The 19,636-nt window shown below is 35.1% G+C and overlaps 1 protein-coding gene across 1 annotated transcript in view; it reads left to right on the forward strand.

Moving 5' to 3' along the window:
• Nucleotides 1–17,246, forward strand: part of lpar1 (lysophosphatidic acid receptor 1) — a 32,629-nt gene extending 15,383 nt beyond the window's left edge. The window contains exon 3 of the mRNA XM_058788470.1: nt 14,159–17,246. Coding sequence (XP_058644453.1) covers nt 14,159–14,460 — 302 coding nt within the window. The 3' untranslated portion in view covers nt 14,461–17,246. The remainder of the gene's footprint in view (nt 1–14,158) is intronic.
• The last annotated feature ends 2,390 nt before the right edge of the window (nt 17,247–19,636 follow it).

Here is a 19,636-nt window from a genome sequence, read left to right on the forward strand (position 1 = left end):
GAAAAACACTGCCAAGCATCAATAATAGAGGGCTTGGCCCCATTAATTTGCGCTGTTGTACAAGTCACTATTTTCAGGAGGCTATGGATCCAACATGTTTTTCCACTCATGTGCGGTGTAAACCAGTTCTGTATTATTGTCTTCTTTGCAGCCGTAAAACCAGCAAACCACATTCTCTTTTGTATTAAGCTTATACATAGACCAGAATCATCATTAAGAAGACACAAACTTGGGTTAGCAAAGCAATCAATTTGTAGTAAGGAGGATAAAACCAGGTTTACATGTGTCCATAGATTAATGACGATAGGACACTCCCAAAACATATGAAGAAAAGTACCTGATGATGCAGTATTACATATATGGCAGTTAAAATTTGGTTGTAGTTTTATTTTGAATCTTTTTTAAGGAGTTATGTATGCTCTATGAATGACTTTGAAGTGAATAAGATGATGAGCCAAGTTTTTGGATGTTAAGCTGAGGTTAGACCACACTTTCTCCCAGTCGACAGATAAATTAAGGTCAGATAATTCCCCATTCCAAATAGATTTAATAGAAAGAGGTTTTGTAATGCAATCAATAATTGTATTATATATTAAGGAAACAGATGGCTGACCAGAATATGTGCAATCCAATCCCGTATAAGATGAGAGGAAATGGGAGATGCCCAAGGAACTCCATACGCTTTGAGAGCAGAACGTAATTGAAGAAAGACAAAAGGTCCCACTTTATATTAGGTGGCCTTAACTACTATGTACCTACATTTAAATTAATCATTTGGTAAAATGCACTTATTGTGTACATACATGTTCTTACATTGTACTTATATTATTAACAATATATTTATGTAATTACATATGTAATTAATTTCTGTAATTACATTTATAATTACACTGTTGACCTATCCCTTACACCTTAACCCACTCTTAAACCTACTCGTACCACTTAACCTGTCCCTAACCTTACCCATATCCCACCTTAATACCAGCAAAAGTGTTTTGCAATACAATATGAACACAATAAGTACATTGTACTTATTTTTGATGTAAGTACATACTAATTAAGGCCACCTAATATAAAGTGTGACCAGACAAAATATGCAGATGCTGATAAACAAAATTTTGTTCTTAATGTCTGAAATGAACAGAGGCCCTGGTTTCATATATATCACCAACCAAGTGTTTACGCCTAAAGAAGACCAAGAGGGTTGGACAAATGGACGATTTCCGCATACAAAATTAAAATTGAGCCATAAAGGTGTACTATTACAAAATTTGAATGGTCCTCCTATGAGAGGTTTTCCAGATTTTAATAGAATTAGCCACAACCGGACCAAATTTATAATTATCACCTTTTTTTCCTGTGCCAGTAAATAAAATATCTTGGAGTCTATTTGATTTAACCTCGTCAGCTTTCATCACTCTCCAAGAAACTAGATCAGAAATATATCTACATGTATTTATTTATTTATTTTTTTTTTTTTAAATATGAGTGTTGTATATAGATTGTTGGGTCAAATAACATTTATTCTGATTTATTACTCTGATTATTCTGACCAACTCTGTTATGCTGATATTATTACATTTACATTTAGTCATTTAGCAGATGATTTTATCCAAAGTGGCATACAAATGAGGACAATGGCTCAAATAAACATTTGCACTAGCCATCTTTGGTTTATTCTGATCAACATTTCACAACCTCCACCTAAAAATACATATAGAAGTAAACGTATGCAGCAGGAAGTGGTAACTGAAAACATAAAGGTGTGGTCAAAACAATGCTTGCCAAAAGAGACTGCTAAAAAGTGCTAAAAGACAGTTGTCACAGGGATGTTTTAAAAGGGTTATTTCAGTACTTGTTGCACATCAGCACATTATTTACCTGCTCTATCTGCATGAGAGTTTATTGCATTTCCAAAATTCTCTTTAGTGCACTGCTTGTCTAATTATAAACAACTTGACGTTTTGTCAGTGAGATCTGGCAACACTGATGTCCACTGTCACATCAGAAATTCAGGTTTCTCCCCTTACCAAAAAGTAGTATACTTCAAGTTTATTTTATTATGTATACTTAAGTAAAGCTCAAGTATATTTGAAGTATACTTTATGTATTATACAAATATCAGTGTACTAGTAGTACACTTGTAAGTGTACTATTTCAATACTATTTCAATATTTTATTCTAGCTTCATGCATTCTTTTTTTTTTTAAACACTTGAATATGGTTAAGTTTCATAAATAAAGAAAGAAATAAACAACATTTTGAACAAAAAGCTGAAAAAAAGACTATGAATTGGATTCAGAGTGATAATCAAAACGTAGATGGAATCAATCAACACCCCGAAGCTTGACAGTCATTATTACCTCTTCATTGGTGACATTTTATTCCATAACATTACACAGTTTTGATGCTCTTTTATATCTGATGATCGTGTCAGATTATATGTGGAAGTATCTGTTGTTTCGGTTTCTTCTTCACTTGTGTTTTTTTGGAAATTCTGTACAGAAGATGTGTACTAGCGCCCCCTACCATATAACAATAAAAACACGGATTCTAGTATAACTCAAATAAATTTAGACTTTTTCTAAGTATAAGTCAAGTATACTTAAATGTCATTTTAAGTATATTTCTGAGAAGTACATAAAGCCCATTTCTGAGAAGTACATGAAAAGTAGACTAAAAGTATATGTTCCTATTTTAAAGGGTTAGTTCACCCCAAAATGAAAATTCTGTCATTAATTACTCACCCTCATGTCGTTCCAAACCCATAAGACCTTCGTTCATCTTCGGAACACAAATTAAGATGTTTTTGATGAAATCGGAGAGCTATCTGACCCTCCATAGACAGCAACACAACTGAAATGTTCCCAGGTCCAGAAACGTAGTAAATACATCGGTAAAACAGTCCATGTGACATCAGTTGCTCAACTTCAGTTTTGCGATGCTAGGATAATACTTTTTTTTTTTTGCGCAAAGAAAACAAAAATAACAACTTACTCAACCATTCTTCTCACCCGAGTTACGTCTTCCGCCATTTTGGAGTGTACCTAAGAACGTATTTGACTTAATCAGCGTTGTTTACGTTCAGGGGGAAAGCACGCGCATGAACATAATCTGCGTATTAAGCTTTGTTTACGCCTATGGGAAAGTGTGCGTATGCATTGTGATACTCTCTAAAATGGCGGATGACGTAACTTGGGGGAGAAGAATGGTTGAGTAAATTGTTATTTTTGTTTTCTATGCGCAAAAAAAAAAAAGTATTCTCATTGCGTCGCAAAACTGAAATTGAACCACTGATGTCACATGGACTGTTTTACGGATGTATTTACTACGTTTCTGGACCTGGAAACATTTCAGTTGCATTGCTGTCTATATGGAGGGTCAGAGAGCTCTCCAATTTCATCAAAACCATCTTAATTTGTGTTCTGAAGATTACCGAAGGTCTTACGGGTTTGGAATGATATGAGGGTGAGTAATTAATGACAGAATTTTCATTTTGGGGTGAACTAACCCTTTAAGTTTAAAAGAAGTATACTAGTAGCACACTTGAATAAACTTATTTTTCGTAAGGGTCTCCACCAAAAAGACACTGTATCTCCTCACACTCTTCCAAATAACTTCCACAATCTAAAATGAAATCAGTTTTGTGGCTTCTCAAAGGCATGACTCATCCATTGTTGAGAGTTACTCAAGGGCGTATGAAGTATATTTGAATAACATAGTTACAGTGATGATGAAATCATTGGAACGGTTTCCGCTCCTCAAGAAAACGAGAATCGGGGCTCATGTGGTGTAAAGCAGCAGGGTGTTTCATTTGGAATACATTTTGCCAGTGTTGGCTTTTTATTTATCTGCTTTCTTGCCTTATCAGCATTAATGGATCACATGACAAACTCAGATATGCTTACATGTGGCATACAGATGATTTTGGGGGGGAAAAAAACATGAATTTGGAAGTCAATGTTTCTGTTTTTTCCCTCATGATAGTTTTGTGAAGGCAGTGACCATCTTTAAAAAAAAAAAAAAAAAAAAAACAGTTTATAATAAAATGACCACTGCAATTTCCATGTATCGCATTATTAATATTTTGTTGGATTTACTGCCATCTTGCCTCTTGTGAATCCCAAAAACTGCCAAAATTATAATATAAATATAAACATCACACCCAAGAAACAGCAATGATTTGAAAGTTATGGAAGTATGTCAGCCTATCAGCCATCTATTAAAATGGTGTTAAATGAGATTTCTTCAGCTATGTCAGATATAAACAACTGTCATAACTTTGCAGTTGATGATTTGAACATCAGCTTTCAATTCACTACGCTAATTCAATCATGAAATCACAAAAAAAATTAAAATAAAATAAAATAAAACAATCAACCTAACACATTTACTTCTAATAGTGAATACAATATAATATAAGTTTTATCGTGGAGAAAAAACACACACTTAATAGGGATTACAGAAATCTGGTCTGTGTGCCGAATCCCAGGAAAGTCGTAGGAAAAGCTGTTTAAACAGGGAGGACTGAACAAATGATCATGCATTTGCCAAATCCTTCAGTCCCAAATCTGCTGTTAACTATGCAAAGCATGCACTAAGCACTTCCACAGGTGTCACCATCTTGCTGAGTTCCCATCAACCTCCTGCTAATGCTGCATATTTTTGACCACAAACATTTGGCCATGTGTTGTGAAGTTTACCCAAAAAAAAAAAAAAAAAAATAGCACTCGTTTTGCAAACATAACTTTTGCTGGTGGGTGGTTAATGTTGATAGACACTGATTATTTTTGCAGTCTAAATGTTAAGATGACATTATGTTTGCTGAGAGAACTTAGATGAGTCAAGGTTTATCATGTGACAGTAAATCACGATGTGTTGTTGGAAGCAGCAAAATGATAATGGCTGTAAAATTACTACGCAACTCAATATAATTGCTGACTAGTTGCTCAAATAACAATTCTATTTTAAGTCTCACAAACCATGAAAGTTAAAAGTTATTATTACTTGTGGTTTAGACAGAGAATCAGATGCTAATTTAGTAACTCTTCAAGGGTGCGTTTCCCGTACAACTTGTTGCTTAACTGTAGTAATTTTGCTGCACGTCCATCACTCAAACCTCACTGATTCAACAACAGAACTGTTGATATTGACATTGTCACGCAGGTGAAGTAAGTACTTCTGCTATTTAATCATTGTAAGTAACAAACATGGCACCTGGGGACTACTTCTCTTTTTTAGTTCTGTCCTATATACGTGTGTGTGTGTGTGTGTGTGTGTGTGTGTGTGTGTGTGCAGGGATGGGCAGTATTTCATATACATGTATTTAAAATACGTATTTGAAATACAAAATACTATTTTGTATTTTGTATTTAAATACCTTTGAAAAAAAATCAAAGGTATTTTGTATTTAAATACATTTAATCTTAGTATTTTTGTATTTTCAAAATACATAAAATACTTTTTGCCAATCAACCTCTTTATTAGACTGGTGATTTCCTGTATCAGCTACTTCAGACATGCCACTTTCATGCATGTGAGCTGCAGCTGTACAATTCCATCTAGAATTGGCTAATTCAATTTTCTGGAATAATACAGCCTTCGTGTGCTATCAAAATTTCCTACTTCCAATTTCAGAAGTCCTGATTACAAGCATGTCGCATTCAAGTGCTTTGCTGTTGGAAAGAATAGGAATCATGGAGGACGCCAGGTTTCCTGGGAAAATCTTATTAAAGCTGAAATTGTAGATATTTAAGATATTTAATTTTGAATAAAATGTAGCATCTCATTTGTTGACGACTATATCATCATTCACAGTGCTATCTTTATAGTTAGCTTGATGATGATTCTGGATTTTCAGTCAAATACATGCTGTTTTGCTGTGTATAAACCATACAAAACGCTTGAAATGGTTATTGCACTACTATGTGCATGACTTTAACATTAAAACAAGGTGATGTTGCTTTTGCGGGAAAAAAAGCATTCCTCTCCCAGCAGGTAAAAAAGAGCACTAACAAGGGCAATATAGCATTAGCACTAGTCAGTCTTGTTAAGTTTTTTTTTTTTTTTTTGGTCAGATTTTGGTTTTATCAGCTGGTCAAATGTGTTCATTAAACTTTAATCATTACTGCTTGCTATGGTGATATATGACAATATTTATGTTGGCGATGATATAAAGTGTGAATTGATTGAACTTTTTCTATATCATTTATATATCGTCGTGGTATGCAAATACATCTGTGGAGCTTTTAGTGGGCAGGAGCTATTGACACATCAGAGCGATAAAGAAACTTGGATAAATGAGTGTGTGTGTGTGTGTGTGCCCCAAGACAAAGATAACTATAATGCTAATAATAAAAATATAATAAAAAAAAATATATATATATATGTTCTAAGGGTATACTCACACTAGGCACAGTTGTTTTGTACTAAAGCCCAAGCGCGATTTTCCTTTCGCTAACTGACAGATATCACATGATTATTACAGAGGCAACTACATTACTACATTAGCAGTAAGATGAGAACCAGACCCATTATAAATCTAAATGTACTCGAAATTAAATTAATTGAAAAGTGTGATATCCAAGTAGCAATAAAGATTTTTGCTGTCATAATGATAACAATAGCACATACAAAAATAGTAAATTAACTGTTCCATGCTCCAGCGTGGTTAGCAATCACACTACATGTGTACCGCACACAAGCCACCTCTTCAAGCGGGCCAGGGCATGGTTAAACGAACCGCACCGGACACGGTACAGAGCAGTCACACTTGTGAAATGAACTGGACTTTGGGGGTCAATCGCGCTCAAGCATGGATCAGATCCCCTAGTGTGAGTACATCCTAAATCTAAATGAATAGCAGATAGCACACCACAACTATAACCATAACAGCACAAGAGCTTGAGCATTTAAAGTGACAGATGACACAACTGCATTGTATACTTAGAATACACTAATATAGATATCTTTATAATTATCGTTCTTGGTGTAAACAGGCCTTAATAGTGTTACCTCACTGGATTGCCAATTTCAGATGTATTTTGTGTATTTTCAAAATACAAAATACTGAATTAGAATTTAAATACATTATTCCACACAGTATTTTGTATTTGTATTTAATTTTTTTTTTTCCACACAGTATTTTGTATTTTTATTTTAAATACATTTTGATGTATTTGTGCCCATCTCTGTGTGTGTGTGTGTGCGTGCGTGCGTGTGTGTGAGTGGTAGTGAGTGTGTGTGTGTGTGTGTGTGTGTGTGTGTGTGTGTGTGTATAGTAATCAATATATGATCTATTGACATGCGCATCACACCAACCAGAAACAAAATATAATGACAGAACTTGTTGCCACAATGCTTTTTGGAAAACTTTAACAATGCTTTTTTGGAAACACACCACTGAATGGTTAGAGATGAATGAAATCAATAAGTAAAGTTTATTAGACATTTCAAATGAATGGATGAGTTTATAAAAGGTTTTAATATATTCATGAATTGGACTATATTGGTCATGGTGTATGCTTGTTTTTGCTTTCGCGAGATGCCACAAAAGATGTGAAATGCAAGTCCGCCACATCAATTGAAAGCATCTTTACATAGAAAACCAAATGAAAAAAAGCAGTGAAGTGGAATGGAAAACATCTTCTGTATGAATGGCTCCTTCCTCTAGACTTTTCCAGCACCAGTCGAACACACTCAATAATAAATAGTAGTCATTATCATGTTATTTCTTTTAGGATATCTGTGCTGAATAATTGGCAAAAACAATATATCCCTTGACTTCCATTTTCCAAAACAATCAAGGCATGTTACCTCTATATGGCCAATTCCTTGCTGGTGTCAAGGAAAGCCATAAAGTACTTCCTAGACAAACCCAACATTCACACGACTTGGCAAAGTTATTTTGCCTTTCAAACTGAATCTCTTGCAGTGTTCGCCTGAACACCCCAGGCATTGTGCCTGATGGTGTTAATAAGCCTTTGCGGAAGTAATAAATTGAAATCCTGCTCTAAGATGAAGCAAAATATTGAGCAGCTGCCAATTTAACTGCTTATTCAGCTTCAAAGTGGAAGAGAGCGTTAATGAAGGGTGAGGGACATCTTTACGGACGTATTTGTACCTAACCAATATCCTCATGTAATTATGACATTAAGAATAAAGGGTGAAATATCACAGCATTCAGTTTTAGTAAAGGTACTGTAAAGTATCAAATAATTCAGTTCATCCACACCAATGCAGTGCTGGGAGTAATGCATTACAAGTAACGTGATTTACGTAATCAGATTCCCTTTTTTCAATTTACAAGTAAAGTAACCCATTACTTTTAAATTTACAACAAAATATCTGAGTTACTTTTTCAAATGAGTACTGCAAGTTACTTTGTTTTCCCATTTATTGACTGACAGCTCTCCTGTCCTCAAGCTGAGAGAAATTGGGAGTGACGCGCAAAGACAGAGGCATTTCTTTTTGCCATTTCTTTGCATTTGCCAAAAATATAACTTTTGGGTTTTTGTTGTTTAAAGTCCATGGGTGACAAAAAGTAATACAAAAGTAATGTAAACAAGTAACTAAGTAATGTAATCAGTTACTTTTTCATGGAGTAATGCAGTATTGTAATGCATTACTTTTAAAAGTAACTTTTCCCAACACTGCACCCATGGAATTGGCTTTCTTTGTGTGTCTGTAGAGCACTGTGAGGAATACTTACCCCAAACCCATAGTTATCCATCTAACTAATTGCTATTACATGAGACGCAGAGTTATGGATAAAGTAAATCTAATTATTATATCTAGTTGTAAGCGGAAATGTGTGTGGAGATATCATGTCATGATAATGCCACTCACAGATCCCTCAAATGGACTAAATTAAATCAGAATTGTGATTTGGTGGATGAAATTCCCATTTAACCAATGTCAGATTTCATTCTAAATTAGATGACATAAATATTAGTTAATAAAATCGAGTAAAATGTTTCAGAGAGAGCATGACATCAGCAGGACGGCTGTAGGCTATGAACAGCAATATTGTTGTCAAGACCAACTCATCTGAATCCAAGTCCATACTACGGTTGACCAAAACCATATTATCAAAATGTGTAGCAACATTTCAGGTTTTTTTTTTTCTTTTTTCTCTCTCTTCCAAAACAAGCTGGTCTTCACTAACCTCTGTTTCAAATTAGTTTTCTGAGCTGTTTGTGTAAAAGAAGCTCTCAACGCTGCTTCATTCTCACAGCTGAACCCACAGTGAAGTGCTTGTGCTGGAAACCATCTTCATTTCTAGTATATTTTTATTTAGAGATTCATTATTCTCAGAAGAACAATGAATCTGAAGTGCCATTAAGTTTTTGAAATAAAACTAACAAACAGGACGTTTTGTCTTTATGGTGGACACTACAATTTTGTCAGAATCTCTGACTTCAAACGCAGTCTTCAATTCCCCTCGCTCACGTCTCTGGGTTTGTTCAGAGAGTGCAAAACATGTGGCAAAGCCTTGCTGGAAACAGCTTGGAGTTTATCTAACTGCTGAGAGTCTCCACATAACTTTCTAGTGATGTAAACCATTCAAGAGCAGCTGTGTTCGACTAAAAGAAGAGTTTCTGTCTAGCAAAAATAGTATCTGTAGCCAAAATGTTCTTTTTTAGTAAACATTTTTTGGTTGTCAAAGTCGTGTTGGGTTGCATTCATAAGAAAAAGTAAGTTTGGCTCAAAGAAAATATACTGTAAGGATTGTTTTAAGCACTGGATGCATCCCTGCCCTTCTCTTAGTAATGGAAAAGACAGATAACCACTGCCTTATATGATGAGAATCAGGCTCTGTTTCAAAACTTTGTGCACTTCCTATATAGGAAACTACCTTTTTTTGAAGAAAACCATAAAATGCTGTCCTTACACAAAGTATATACACTGATTATACAACTTTGAAAAAATGTATACTCAGAAAGTATATTATTAGTGACCTTGGACCACAAAAAATTTTGATTTATACATCATCTGAAAGCTGAATAAATAAGCTTTCTACTGATGTGGAATATTTGGTCGAGATACAACTATTTGAAAATCTGGAATCTGAGGGTGCAAAAACTACTGAGAAAATTGCCTTTAAAGTTGTCCAAATGAAGTTCTTAGCAATGCATATTACTAACCAAAAATTAAGTTTGAATATATTTACGGTAATAAATTTACAAAATATCTTCATGGAACATGATCTTTACTTAATATCCTAATGATTTTTGGCATAAAAGAAAAATGGTTAATTTTGACCCATACAATGTATTTTTGGCTATTGCTACAAATATACCCCAGCGACTTAAGACTGGTTTTGTGGTCCAGGGTCATATATATATATATATATATATATATATATATATATATATATATATTTTACAGTTTAGGAGACCTTGCTTGGAACTGTTTATACAATTTGCCAGTAGCATGTTGCTATGCTAATGTTATGGCACTCTGTATCCTACAAATATTTTCTAAATTAGACCAGTTTTAAATGAATTATGAATCATTTTAAGTATTGAATGAAATGTTTTTAAACATTTCCCTCATAACAGAGGTATTCAAAAGTATTCAAGTGAACTTAAGTAAACTTCAAGTATATTTTCCAAGTGTGCTGTATGTAGTAAATATACTGTACTAAAATCAATGTACTATACTTGTATGTGTACAGGTTGTATGCTTCTTGGGACTAAATTGGCTGATTTTTTTTTTTTTTTTTTTTTAGAAGTATACTTACAAGTAGGGGTGGGCAATATACTGGTAGACATGATTAACCGGTAGTAACTTGTCAGCCACTAGATATTTTGGACTATCGTCGACTATCGCAGTTACGTGCACACTTGACATTGCTGTGCTACATGGTCATGAAAACTTATCGTTTGTGCAAATTTTTAAGCATTGCAGTTTAAAAACAAGTGATTTTAAGCCATTGCAATCATCAGTGAAACATAACCTCATAAACACAGTAATCTAGGTCTTAAGTGAAAGCAAACAGCTGAGAAAGAAAACACATGTGTAAGAGTATATTAGATCCAGGCAGCTCTTAAAGTGACAGCAGTCTAATATTCCTGCTGTCTGTCATTCGTGTTAATCACTCAACAAAAGAGAGAAAATTTCTCAATGCTCTTGACTAAATCACTTTTGTAATTTTAATAAGAAGAAATATATATTTAATTTACACAGTGAATAATATACATTTTTTTATACATTTGAATACTTGTAATTGTTTGTACTATTGCTTGTAATTAGTTTATTCGGTAACACTTTAGAATAGGGAACACTTATTCACTATTAACTATGAATTTTCCCTCAATAAATTCCTATTTGACTGCTTATTAATGTCAGTCCTCTGTCATGTATGTCATGTGTTCCCGCCTCTTGTTTCCTTATTTGGTCTTGTTCCTGTCCTTGTTAAAGGGATAGTTCACCCAAAAATGAAAATTCTGTCATCATTTACTCACCCTCAAGTAGTTCCAAACCTACATGAATGTCTTTGTTCTGCTGATCACAAAGGAAGATATTCTGAAGAATGTGGGAAACAGAGCAGTTCTGGGGCACCATTGACTTCCATAGTATGTTTTTTTCGACTATGGAAGTCAATGGTGCCAAAACAGCCTGGTTACAAACTTTCTTCAAAATATCTTCCTTTGTGTTCAGCAGAACAAACACATTCATACAGATTTGGAGCTACTTGAGGCTGAGTAAACAATGACAGAATTTTCATTGTTGGGTGAACTATCCCTTTAAGTGTGTTTATTAGTTAAGTCTTGTCCAGCTGTGTTTTAGTCATTATCAGTAATTGTCATGTGTATTTAGTTCCTGCCTGTTTAGTTGGATTTTGTCTGGTCTACTCGTTATTCCCGGTGTTCCTGTCTGTGTGTCAGCCTTGCCTTGTCTTGCCCTGCCCTGATGTCAACATTAAAGACTGTTAATTTGAGTTTATCCTCGTCTGCATGTTCCCGTGCAAGCCCGCTGACTCAAGCCCGTCGGCCGCCGCTGACTCCAGCCCAGTGTAGGGTCCCAGTGGATCCAGTCCACACGTCACGGCCAGGAGTGCCATTTTTAGTCATGTCGTGCCCACAGGAACATTTTAATCCAACCCAGTCTTGTCTTGTCCATGGAGACTCGTCGAGGGCCATTCCCAGCCGCCTGCCCCTCCTGTCGTGGAAGTGGAGGCGGTTGCTAAGGGACCCTGTGAGGGCCCCATATTCCTTGTCATGCCCAGAAGAAGCCTCAGCTTCTGAGCTAGCCCAGGAGGGCTTCCTGTGGGCTGTCCTGTCTGTGTGTCTGGCCTGTCTTGTTCCTGTCTGTTTAGCCTTGGAGGGCTATCCTGTCCTGTCCAGTGTATTTGGCCCCAGTGTACTGTCCTGTCCTGTTCGTTAAGCCCCAGAGGGCTCCTGATACCCCCTAGATTCCCCAAGGATTTTTTTTTTTGGGGTAGTAGAGCTCTGGGTGGGGTGGGCGGGCTGAGGAATGTGGCCATGGCCTCCTGAACTCCCTGCACAGCCATATCACCCTGCAGCCCAAGACCGGTTGCCCATGGAAGCTAAGCAGGGCTGAGCCTGGTCAGTACCTGGATGGGAGACCTTCTGGGAAAACTAGGTTGCTGTTGGAAGAGGTGTTAGTGAGGCCAGCAGGGGGTGCTCACCCTGCAGTCTGTGTGGGTCCTAATGCCCCAGTATAGTGACGGGGACGCTATACTGTAAAAAAGCACCGTCTTTTGGATGAGACGTTAAACCGAGGTCCTGACTCTCTGTGGTCATTAAAAATCCCATGACACTCATCATAAAGAGTAGGGGTGTAACCCCGGTGTCCTGGCCATATTCCCTCCACTGGCCCTTGTCAATCATGGCTTCCCAATAATCCCCATCCACTTGATTGGCTCTATGACTCTCTCTCCTCTACACCTGTAGCTGGTGTGTGGTGAGCGCACTGGCGCCGTTGTCCTGTGGCTGCCGTCGCACTATCCAAGTGGAAGACCCCCCACATGATTGTAAAGCGCTTTGGGTGTATTGCAATACACAATAAAGCGCTATATAAATGCCTTGTTCATTCATTCATTCATTCATGGCAGCCTGAGCTCCCTGCTCCGCCATGGCCGCCAGAGCTTCCAGCCCTGCCATGGCCTCTGTCTGTCTGTTCCACTCTGGAGGTCCCCGTCCTGGGATGTAGAATAAGGTCATGTAGAATAAGGCATTAATATGTGCTTAATTAGTACTAATAAATGGCTAATATTGTAGTAACATGCATGCTAATAAGCAACTAGTTAAGAGACCCTAAAATAAAGTGTTACCATTTATTCTTATTTAATCACTGCCTGTTTATTTGTCTTTAGTGAGCTTGAGTTTTGTTTTTGTTTTTTGTTTTTAATTTAGGCTAGTATTTTTTATTTTTTTTATGATATTAACATTGGTGACAAGAATTATGAAATTTCTATTGTATCAAAAAATTTGATATAATAAAGACCTAATTTAAAGCAAAACTAACTGTATCATGATGTATATCATTACCGTAAAATACAATTGCTCATATCGTGATATAAGATTTCGGTCATATCGCTCACCCATACTTACAAGTGTTATTCAAGTGTATGCAGTAACAGTATGGTACTATAAGAGTAAACTTTGAGTACACAACTAGTTTACACAAGTGTACTGTTTGCTAGTTTTATATACATATATCCCACATTTTAGTTCATGAACGTACACTTTGAGGTATGTTCTCAGTAAACTACAAGTTTAATATGTAAGTATACTTGTAAGTTTTCTTTAGGACCATGTGAACTTAACGCCATACCTAAAGTTTGCTATTTATGTATTATTTATGCACTGTTTAGTTCCTGCGTAAGTATTAAATTCCTATACTTGAAACATATTTTAACTGTTCTGTGAGTAGACTTACAGTTATGTCAATGATTTATCTATTACTTAAATTTATCCTACTGGGCTGTTGAATGCTTGAATCTGATTGGTTATAAAAAAATGTTGAATACTCCAAACTAAGGAAGATATTTGAGTGCTGTGAGGAACTGTTATTGAGTGTGACTGTGCTTCTTTTAAACCTGTTAAATCAGTGCAGAAAAATCATTTCAGTTCACCTTTCAGTTTCCTGAAATACTCATGAGTCGCATGCATTTTCTCTTGTGTTTCAGGTGCTTTCATTGTGTGCTGGACACCCGGTTTGGTGCTTCTCCTGCTGGACGTGGTCTGCTCCAACTGCAATGTCCTGACCTATGAGAAATTCTTCCTTCTTTTAGCGGAATTCAACTCTGCCATGAACCCTATCATATACTCCTACCGGGACAAGGAGATGAGCGTCACATTCAAACAGATCCTGTGCTGTCAGCGCCAGGAGAATGTGAACGGTACAGCAGAGGGTTCGGACCGGTCTGCATCCTCCATCAACCACACGGTCCTGAGCGGAGCGCACCATAACGACCATTCAGTGGTCTGAGGTTCAACACGGGCCGGGATCTACTGAGCATAAGTGAGAAGAGACTGTGAAAAAGGCATTTTTATCAGCAAAGGACTTGTGGTTATGAAGTTTTCTGTGCTTTTTTCTGTCTTTATAAAGTTTTGACATGATATTGAACTATTTAAAGGCTAATCCAAGTGGATTTAAATAGCCAGTTTAACACAAATTGTATTTGTTCCTGAAATGCCTTAAGTATGGAAAAGTTAGATGAGTCTTTTGGCTAGTTGTAATTTTTTGGCCAGATTGTTGTAAATCGAGAAGATTTTTTTTGTGTTGTACAGCGGGTGTCGAAGTGAAAGACGTAGTGAAGTGTCCAGTGAATCTGTTCATCGGTTTGCACTAGAAAGAAAGCGTGCATGTAAGGGACCACTGGGAAATTATTTTGGTGAACTAGGTGAAGTACTTGATTGTTTGCTTTTTGTTTTCATTTTTGTTTTGCACTGCACTGCATGTTCGTCCCTATGATACCAAGCTGCCACCAAATAGAAAAGTAAAAAAATACACTGCCGTGTAAGACTGTTATGCTCACCAAGGCTGCCATCATTCAAAAATACAGCAAAAGCAAGAATGTTAATGAAATTGGGAAATTTTGTGGAAACTGTGATGCACCACCACACAAAAAAATAAGGTTAATATATATAATATATATATAGATATTAAGCAGCAAAAGTTTGTGAAAATTTAGTTTCAAGCATTTATAATAAGAAGAAACATCATTAATAATTGAGTGCCAGTAATAATTGATAACAACAGAGCAAAAAAATCAGCATATTAGAATGATTTCTGAAGGATCATGTGACACTGAAGACTGGAGTAATGATGCTGAAAATTCAGCTTTGCATCACAGGAATAAGTTATACTTTACAATACATTAAAATAAAAACTTATTTTTAATTCTAATAATATTTCATAATATTACAGTTTTACTGTATTTTTGATCCTATAAATGCAGCGTTGGTGAGCATAAACTGTGAAAAAAATAATCTAATTTCTACACAGAAACAAAAAACAAAAACAAAAAAATATATATTGCAAAGCAATTGTTTCAAAGCAAAGTTTATGGGGTCCAAAAAGGTTTAGAATGTAGATGAATGCTTGGATTTGAATTTTTCATGACAAGGACCATGAAATATTGATGTAAAGCTGGGTAAACTTATACATCAGTGACTTGAAATAGCTTAATTTACTCAACAACTTTATCTTTTTCCTGACACACACACACACACACACACAATGATAATATCATTCCCAATAGTTGTCAAAAGGGATTAACACCTGTGCCTTAAATATTTAATTTTTTAGAGTTTTTTTGTTTGTTTGTTTCTTTTTTTTTATGAATTATGTACAGTTTTCTAAAACAAAATAATAGTACAAATGAAGACTATTTTATGAATGTCCAATTTGTGGCCCCAGAACTGACCGATTCATTGAAGTGATGCAACACCTTGTGTCATGGCCTTAATTAAAATCAGATGTCAAGATGTTAAAATAATTTTAAAATTTCTTACGGTGCAACATGATGGAAATTAAATGATCAAAAACATCTTTACTTCATATACCACCGTATGTACGTATGTATATAATATGTGTATATATTCATATGTTAGTCAAAAAGGGAATGTTTATTGTGTAAAGTTAAACATTTGAACCAAGGTATAGCTATTTTTAAATATTGTTTCTGTTCTAAACTTCTTCTTTAAAATCCAATTCAGTCATACAAAATAACATTGTTGGCCAAACATGGAAGGACAAGTGTTTTAGTATACAAAATTAGCACTACGTACAGTGGCCTGAAGAAAAGGATTTGGACATTTAAGTTACATTTAATGTTAAATGTGACACTTTTTGTAAACTGAATACTATATTACTTTGTGAATTTAAAGAGAACTAACTTCACATGTCCACTAAAATCATGTTAACACAGTTGATTAAATTCTCAAAAAAAAAAGATAGAATTCATATATATAGTAAGTTTGATTGTAAGTGCTCAAAAACTTGCCAGGCCACTGTACGAAAGTTCAACTTGACTGTAATGTTTAATTAGCTATAATGCTAACATCTGTGAAATTAACAGTTTTATATGGCGTATTGTTCATAAGAGGGAAAATTTCTCAGGAAATAACCTCCAGTTTAAAACAGATGTAAAAAGAGTATTTTGTACCCTATGACATTTTGACAGTATTTCTTTAATGTGTATTCATGTTTGAAATAGCGTTGTGTGTAAAAAGAATGAATCCACTTTAATATGGCTAAAATTTGAAGATTTGCACACTTTGACAAATGGAGGAGTTTTGGCTGAGATTTCTAAAACATATTGAATTTCTAAAACATATCAGTATTATCAGTAGTCAATACTAACATTCTCATAAGTTTTATGTGGACGTTAGAGTTTCTGTTCATGTTATTTGTCTTACCAGGAAAACAACCTATAAAACCTCTTTATTTTCGCATGAACCGAGCAGCAAATGTTCCAGCCCTGTTGCAAGTCTTGCTCTGTTGCGAAAGCAAGTTTGAAGCAGTCCAGTGCTCCAAATAACGTCCATCCAGAAAAGACAGCTGTGCTCGACAGGTCACGGGCCATAGGTTCATTCTAGGTTGAAAAACGACAGTGCGTTTCCTTTTACGTTTCAGCAAATGTGACCATTTCAGAAAAGATACATGTTCCCTTATGAAGTCTGAGCTCTGAAATCCTGTATTTTAACAATCACTTAACAATGTCATACAATTAGTGAACCTTCTTAAAATAAATCTGTATATGAGTCAAATCTTCATCTGGTGCGTCATTTATTTGAAAATGCAATGTTAAAAACTGTTTTGCATTTACATGGTGGAGTTACTAGAATACACATGCTGACATTTCAGTCCATTTGTTCTTTTGTGCCAGTTACCCCAAAATGTCATGGCTTACAGTCGACAGATATTTTCCAGAATTACAACAAAATGGAGTTTTCCACATTTCCTGCAAAGCGGTAGGAAATCCTCATGTTTAGAGCGAGCTGATGAGTGATGGGGATATTACTCCGTCAATGCTGATGTCACTAATCTACAAGAACCCTCGCTGGCCTCATTTTTGGCCGCTCTAAAGAACGTGTGTTATATCTGTAAAACAATTGTGAAAATGCTTGGTATGAGAAACATACGGCCAGAAAGCTTCCACGGGACAATTGGACTTCAGTTTTTGCTCGGACACGGCCAAGTCTATAAACCAGAGCAGCTGGGGTCGGAATTCCTCTGTGTTTGCGTTACTCTTTAGTCATGTGTGATAGTAGACATGAAGTTTCTCAGACAGCCATCATAAGCTATGTGAGGAAGAACGGTGTTTGAATGTGAAGTACTTTGAGATCCAATTGTCTAAAAGCGCTAGTTAAAATATTTGGTAACACTTTAGATTAGGGAACACTGTTCACTATTAACTATTTGATCATTAAAATGTGTATTACTAGTATATTGGCTGTTTATTAGTTCTTTTAAATCACATATCGATGCCTTATTCTGCATGACCATATTTTAAATCTTTTAATCCAATTCCTAAACTTAACAACTACCTTACTAACTTTTAATAAACAGCAAATTAGGAGGTTGAGGGGAAACTCACACATTCACGTAATAGTGAATATGTCTTCCTCAATCTAAAGTGTTACCAAATATTTAGATTTGACACAATTTTCTGATTTATCCTTGTAGAAAAAAAGAAGCTTAATTGTAATGAATGTGCACTTTTACTGTACTTCAAATCTTAGAAGTAAAAAAAAATAATAATAATACAAATAATATAATACATTCACTGAAATAAATAAATAAATGCCACCTGTTTCAACTGAAAAAAAGTCATGTTGCTGCCTTAAATTTTTAAGTATCATCAACTTAGTTGTACAACTCATTTTGACTTAAATTACATTAAACCGGCTTAAAAAAATCAAGCTGAATTTCAGATAACTTGTTGCAGTACATTTTAAATCATTGTTTAATCTTTTGTATCACATTTTCATTCAATTGTAATGTCTGAAAACATTACATTCAAGCATCATTTAAGTATTTTATTATTTTTTAAAGTATGCTATTGTATTATCAGTAAAAATATGAATCTGAGTCTTATAAACAGAGTCTTTACTATAATAATGGCACTATAGTCCTTCAAGAAATATAAAAAAAAAAAAATACACGGCAGAGGATGCAGCTGGTCAGTTCACTTCCCAAACTAACCTTACAAATATTAATGGTACATTTTAAACTTGGACAAGAGTGCATGCAATTCAATAAGCTTTTACTACAAAATGCAAGTAGGCATTCCAGTACTGCTATTCTGAAATGTAGGAGACCACGGCTATACTAAGTTGTGCTCTCAAATCCAAAATAAACGAACCAAAATGGGAACAGTCAACCTCCTGTCCACTTCCCAGGTTTATAATACTCCACCCTCTTGCTCAAAGATCCTGTGTCAGACCCCAAGACAGACGAAAACTGGCTTGTGATGGTTTAGACAGAAAACGAATCAAAGATTATACCTTTAGCAATAGAAGAGAAAATTACAAACAGGATCTCATCAGTATCTCGGTTGTTATTCCTAGACAGCAGTGAGATTAGATGACGATCAAAAGGAGACTCGCAGGTCATTGTGGTTTCCTGCTTTCTCCTGAGAAAATGACCCCAGTAAGCTCACATGTCTCCACTAGAATTTAAAGGATCCCAACATTTCAAAAAGAACAAAATATGGACTCAAAATATCTCAATATGCACTCTTTGCTCATTAACTGCCCATCAACACCAAATGATCTGACCTGTTACACTTTATTTATGTTTTTTTAATTATTATTTTTAATTTTTTTTTATTTATTGCTCTATTTCAGTGTGAACAATTTTTACATTAGTGTCAATTTAAAATTCTAAGGAAATTTATGAAGTTGATTATTAAATGAAACACTTCTAAACTATACAGTTTTACTATTTGAGTAGCATTATACTGTATATCATTAGTATAATTAACCAATAAAAAATAAATAAATAAACAGCAATAAAAAAAAAAGAATGGTATGAAATTCACATAAAAATACCAAATAAAAATATAAATGAACATCTTTGAGAATTAAACTTTTATTTATTTATTAATTTATTTTCCTCCTTAATGGCTGAATAGAATAAGTAAATGTATTCTATT

This window comes from Onychostoma macrolepis, chromosome 10 (genome assembly GCF_012432095.1).
Source record: "Onychostoma macrolepis isolate SWU-2019 chromosome 10, ASM1243209v1, whole genome shotgun sequence".
NCBI classification, from domain to species: domain Eukaryota; kingdom Metazoa; phylum Chordata; class Actinopteri; order Cypriniformes; family Cyprinidae; genus Onychostoma; species Onychostoma macrolepis.